This window comes from Plasmopara halstedii (assembly GCF_900000015.1).
Source record: "Plasmopara halstedii genome assembly, contig: Scaffold_1651, whole genome shotgun sequence".
In the NCBI taxonomy this organism is placed as follows: domain Eukaryota; phylum Oomycota; class Peronosporomycetes; order Peronosporales; family Peronosporaceae; genus Plasmopara; species Plasmopara halstedii.
The window spans coordinates 131,656-137,991 of NW_020188562.1; the positions used below are offsets into that span (position 1 = coordinate 131,656).

Consider the following 6,336-nt stretch of genomic DNA (forward strand, 5'->3'; position numbering starts at 1 on the left):
CAGAGACCGCGCTTGCAAACGCAAAGAGGTTAGATTGTCTAAAGGTTACTCACAATGTATATTTGCTTTGTTCAAAAGTACACATATGTAAGTTTATCTCTAATCTGACTTGAACAAAAACACATAGTTTCTTATACACTCAAAAGAAAAGTGACTTATTGTTCAACACAGCTCAAGTATGTCATGGACTTCCCACCATATTCTCAAGTACTGGTGTGTGACCATCCATAATTACACCAAGTGTCATGTACATTTCGTAAAGCGATACATTCTTGTGATTTAAACAACATTGTTGACCATACTGTAATGCTTCAATTGGGCAAAAGATACAATCTGCAGAGATAGAACAAGATGAGTCCTATGGCCGTTTTTATCCGCTTGCAGTATCAACAGAGAACAATCAAATATCACTGGAGAAAAAAATGTTCAAGAAAAGATTAAAACGACCAATGAGCGTCTAGTAAATTTGTGGTCATCCAATCACCACCCAGTCGTTAGAATATCTTTTTTTACTCACGTTGCGTATCTATAACTTGTTTGTATTTTTTCTTAAATTTCGCTGAGCTCAAAATATTACCAAAAATCATTTATTGCATATAATCAAACATCATTTTCGGCAATTTTTATCTTCCGTGGGTACAATATAGAATATTTCAGCAAATATTTAAAACAATTCATATGTGAATCTGCTATTCTCGAACAGCTCTTGATTTCTTCAAATCGGAGAGTTGAGTCTCATCTGTGCTTGAGATAGTGATTAGAACCTGGCAGAGAGACCCTTTCTGTTCTGCTTCCCATCTCTTCATACAATGTGTCTACTCATTTCTATGCAAAAGTGTGTTCGAACATACTCCAAACACAACTCGAACTCCTACACGTCGACCAAGTAAAGAGGAATGCTATCGACCATTCCATAGTTATGAATGTTTTCTCTATATATTTCTATGTATTAATAACCTTATCATTATGATGTCTCGCTTCACATCCTACGTCACTTTCCATTTCTGGCTATACCTTGGATCAGGTATCCATCTGCTCTTTAAGATGCAAGCAAATCCGCATCTTAGCTGATCCGATCAGCTTAGATCTCTTCCAGCCAGAGAGTAAACTGGACATAGTCTCTGGCTATTTAAATGGAAAATTTAAAAGAAGTCTACAGATCTGTTCTCATCTTGCGAGAACATGTGTTTTTCTCAGGAGACTAGTCAAACAGAAGGCTTTTTTGAAATGATTTCATTCGCTCGAATCCTTCACGAGCTATGCCTGAATACATCGATACACAAGCTGTCGCATTGAATAGTCCGAACATACGGATGGGTGATTTCCAGCTGCATCATAAGAATGTAGCCAGCTAGACAAGAACGTAGTAAGCCTAAAGGTCCAACATTCAATTTGCAATTTGCGCTCGAGCGACACCAACCGATCAAACTCTTAAGCTCTTCGTTCATCAAGAATGCGCGTGAATACGTCTTTGTTGATTGCTGCTGTAACTTTGGTCTCTGCGCCTGGTTTCCAATCTGCATTAATGGACCCTAAAGAACTCGAAGCTTACAGCAAATATTTTGAAGAGAGAAGCGCGGTACCAACGCGTCCTTATACTCCGACAGTGGACGCATCCGACGCATCCGACAGTGACGAGCCTTCAGTTTCTCCATCGACAGGAGACGCAAGTGACACACTTCAGAATGACGAGGACATTCATGCTATTCATAAATCCAACAAGCAGGTTCTCAACAACGCCTTAGGAAGTGCAGCTGGTAGCGATGATCACGCCAAGCTCAATGCATTGTATGCTTTGAGCGAAGATGACCTCCATGATATCTTGCACAACATGACCAGTACCAAACCGGGTGTTCCATCAAAAACAGGACTTGCTTCCACTGTGTCTACCAAAAGCTCAACACCAATGTCTTCGACATCCAATGACAGTGACACCGACGACTATGCTACCTGGACCAAGTACTACAAGGACGAGAACCTTGGTCCCGTGGAAGACGCATCTGGATCTAATGCTTATCCATCCATTGAAGCATCACCCACTAAAAACTACAACATGGACACTGAACAGTTCGATTATGACGACGATGTCCCAGTCACCCACTCGAAGACTAGTAAAAATGACGACGACCTTGGTTTGGGAGCTGCTGCTGGAGGCGCTACTATGTATTCAGCTACTAAGGGTAAAAGTGGTAAAATTGCGAATGGTGATATCAACAAGTACCCTTCTAGTGCCTCGGATGATTCGAGTGAAAACGGCAGTTTGGATGACTGGTGGCCAATCTCAAAACATTCCTCGAAGGGTTCGTACCCGATGACTGACGGAAGCGACATGAGTGACCTATACTCCAAACCGAGCAGTGCGTACAAGCCAAAACCCACCTCCAAAGTGGATGATGATGATCTATACACCCCACTTCCGGACGAGTCAACTTCCAAACCCTCGAGCAGTGTATATAAGCCAAAACCCACCTCCAAAGTGGATGATGATGATCTGTACGCCTCACTTCCAGACGAGCCAATTTCTGGAAAGCCTTCTTCAAAATCCGCGAGCTTGTACACTGACGGCAGTGACGACGATTTCGTTTACAAGACACCCGATAGCAAGAACGTTTCTCCCTACGGCCAGGACCCTACAATTGGAGGCAAAACTGGTTTAACGAGTCCGTTTGATGACGAGAAAGAGAAAAAGCTAGATGAGATTCTGAAAAGGTTATCTGATGATCATTCGGATGACTCAAGCGAGTCCGGAAGCCTCTCCGATATGTACCCGCCAATCAAAACAAACCCACATACTGCTAACCTTGACGCTTCTACAATTTCGGCAAACAAGAACAAGCTCGAGGCTGCTGTTGGACCCGCTGCTGCTGCTGGTGGAGGTCTTGGTGTTTTAAACTCCCTTACGAAGATGGATCAGAAAGAGTTAGACGCAATTCTCGAGTCTCTTAGTAAGCCTGGATCCATCGACACCAGCGACGATGGTAGTGACGCACTTGATTTGTCTTACCTATCAGAAAAACCGAAGGGTCAAAAGATGGCGTACACACCGCCTACCGGATCTATGAGTGATCCTTATATGGACGATCTTTTGTCAATGAGTGACAAGAAACCAAAAGGCCCAACTGTTGCCGATTTACTCAAGAAATACCCTATGCCAGGATCTCTTGACTCTGAAACTTCATCAGGAAGTAGCGCTGATGATGACAAATCCGCGGATACAGATGCAGACACTCCTGCTCCCACTCCTGCCCCTACTCCTGAACCAGAGAAACCTTGCCATGTCAGCTGGTGGCGTAAACTTGCATTCTGGCATAGTGAGCACAAGTGTTCCGAAAGTCGCCGACTTCGCTTGGATTTCAACTAAGCTTTAGTACTTGAGTATCAACCCAAGTTTTCATGTGCTTAGCGACTAAATAGTTTTGAAGGCTTATCAACAGCATCTTAGGTTTAAGAAACGATAGGGAGCTGTTGAGTATAGTCATGTTTTACAAATCTTTTGCTTGTTGTTTTATCAATTTAAACGCCCACAATGCAAGATCTTCCATCTGAAAATATTTAAGTCTGATATTGTGTAGTCTTCAATCCTTGCTTTCACAAGTAAGAGCACATTTTGTCCTGCAACACACATTTACTCATTTTTATCGATTAATGAAGCTCGCGGTCTAAAGAGGTCTTTTAATGTCCAAAGTGGACATGAGCATTGGTTGTATCTAACATAAAAGCTTTCATTTCAAATGTGCACTGGCATCTATAGCTTACGATATAAGATGAGATTTCATTTGATCAAAATCTTGAGGAAAAGTGGAATCCTGTTTACGTGTTTGTGAAGACACGCTTATAAATATTTCTTTCAGCACTTAATCTCATTAGAAATACCCACAAACAAAGCACGAAGTATTCAGAGTAATGTAAGCTAAACAGTTGTCAATTCAAAGAACGAATCATACGTACACATGGTCCCTGAACGCAGAGCAAAGCTCAGAAGTACTACAATCTGAAAGTCATGATTTATTGTGGGAATGCTCTTCTGCTAAACTCACGTAATTTGGATATCACACATAGCAAACATCTATCTTAGATATCCATTTTAGCTAGCATTTCAGAGTTGTTTCGCCGTCTTTGCGAGCTCTTGTTATTCCGGCGAATTCGGTCGGCGGAGGTCGCTGACAATGGTTGAGAATGACGCTAAAAGCTGAAGTCGAGGTTGCGCATCTTGCACTTGACTGTGAAAGATGCCAACTAGACGTGGTTTTGACATTATATCCGCGGTGGTTCCGACGGTAGGAGAAGCAGTTAAGCTGTATACTTGATGAAGGAGTATTCGATGTGCAATAAATGAAGGTCAAACAACGCAACCACTTATCAATGACAACGTTTGCGGCGACAAATAGACCATCAAACAATCTTTTTCGTTCTTGGCGGCGACGGCTTCTACAGTTGTCGTAACATCTATAGGGCTCTTGATGCAGTTTATCAGACATATACATGATCCAGGCGTCTAACTTAACGGCTTTTTCAAGTGGTGGTGGTGGCTACAGTCAATAAGTTCTTCCAAACGTAGCGACAGGAGCACCTACAGGTAGAACAAGAATTAAATTGAACGAAATGGTAATTTTCAAGATCAAAATCTAACTTTTTTGACTGCTGTTGTTATTACGTGGTCGCGTTGTCATTCTTGGCTACCGTCATTCTAATGGAAGTCGACTTAACCATCGAATGGCAGAAGCAAGAAGCTACAAATTGATTATTACCTGCCCAAAGTGAATTTATTGCTGATGGTACAAGCAGAGAAAGTCATTGTCAGGACCAGCCGATGTCTTTCTAATATTCTTGATCATTTTCAAGCAACCTTACATCTTTGAACAATAACGTAAGGACTCAACATACCAAAAAGCAAAGTGAAATGTGCTTTCTTATGCCTTTTAGTTACATGATCAAGCATGTATCACGCAAGCGCAATGTCTGGAATGGCAGCCCTGTTAGGATACAATGCCTATCGATGGCAGAAATACACACGTGCATATCACGTTTGACAATTATTCATGATATGCCACCTTGAAGAGAGCCATAGCGATATTTACCGCTGAGAATCTTTAATGCTTAGACACAACTAGAAGTCGACTTTAGCTGCGTCTGTTTTACTCAAATTTATCCAAGAGTCTTACCGGAATGCTACAGTAAGCACCACAAATGTAGTCTTTTGTCATCACTGACTTGCCTGCTGCCAAAGCTCCCACTGATGTTTTTAATAAAAGAAGCTGTCGAACGTGTTTGCCAACTTTACCATGTTACGCATTCGCCACATAAAGTCGCGTTGGCCACTAGACTCGAAAGCTGTACCTTTTCACTTACATGTTGGAGACGCAGATTTCGAGCTTATTCTGGTCACTAATGAAGGAATTCCTCTTATCGTTACTCTGCAATCATATACTTCCAAATCATATTCTTCCGTTGACAACATCAACGCGTGCTGAGGGACATCAAGCTTGTAAACTGATGAAACAGAGTCACGTATCTCAAAATTAGGTCATGAAATTATCACGACACACCAGCCAAACCGTCACGGCCTGCATAGATCCTGACATGGTAGTGGTGGACAGACAAAATTTCAGTTTGTCATGGCTCATTTGAGCTTTCCGTAACCAGGTGGACTTTGCTAGATCAGTTACGAATCCAATCCGATTATAGTGAACAACTGAAAGAAGTTACGACCAGACTAGTGAGCTGCGCTATCTCATGCAAATGACGCGAGGGTATATTTTGAAATCAGTTCTAGTGATGCTGTCCTGTCATGTGTAGCGCACAAAATTGGAACAGGGTCGAAAGATAACACGTAAATCAGAACGAGAATTTTATTTTAGTCCTGAGTCGTTTGCACACCAAGCTCGCACGCAGACGAGCTGCTGAAGGGATCAACCGAGTTAATCATCGCGTAGGCGACATCCGGTAGCGAGTTTATAGGAATAGTGTGGAAAACCAAAAGCCCATAAGTGACTGGAGGTTTCCGTCAACCAGTCCCATTCATCTTAATTGTTGTAACTGTCGAAAACTGAAGACAGAGTGGAAGATTTGTTGATTAATTGGAAGGACAAGACGTTGCGAATCACGAAAAAAATGATACTCGATAAGGTCATTACACTTTCTCATGATTATGGTATTTGTTAGCCTGATAGATACCACGACCAAGTTAAATAAACTTTGCAAAGTGACCACGCGGTGATGGACGAGTGTCAGGAGAGTGCACACAAGCTGTCAGGACCAATTGAAGGAATTCATTTCGGATCAAATGATGAAATCTAACAGCTGGCTGGCTATATGCCGTGGTGGCCACCGGGGTTC

The 6,336-nt window shown here is 42.1% G+C and overlaps 3 protein-coding genes across 3 annotated transcripts; 1 reads left to right on the top strand and 2 right to left on the bottom strand.

Moving 5' to 3' along the window:
* Positions 1-1,453: 1,453 nt before the first annotated feature.
* Positions 1,454-3,361, top strand: PHALS_01907 (uncharacterized protein; the record flags this gene model as incomplete). Its single annotated transcript, XM_024716387.1, has 1 exon — positions 1,454-3,361. One exon carries the CDS (start codon positions 1,454-1,456, stop codon positions 3,359-3,361), a length of 1,908 nt encoding a protein of 635 aa, XP_024581991.1.
* PHALS_14829 (uncharacterized protein) lies at positions 3,360-4,911 on the bottom strand. The gene has a single exon (XM_036407087.1). The coding sequence runs from the start codon at positions 4,482-4,484 to the stop codon at positions 4,089-4,091; it is 396 nt and encodes a 131-aa protein (XP_036263347.1). The 5' UTR covers positions 4,485-4,911; the 3' UTR covers positions 3,360-4,088.
* Positions 4,912-4,923: 12 nt separating this feature from the next.
* Positions 4,924-5,582, bottom strand: PHALS_01908 (uncharacterized protein; the record flags this gene model as incomplete). Its single annotated transcript, XM_024716389.1, has 5 exons — positions 4,924-4,990; positions 5,079-5,107; positions 5,163-5,275; positions 5,350-5,467; positions 5,547-5,582. 5 exons carry the CDS (start codon positions 5,580-5,582, stop codon positions 4,924-4,926), a joined length of 363 nt encoding a protein of 120 aa, XP_024581993.1.
* Positions 5,583-6,336: the final 754 nt, after the last annotated feature.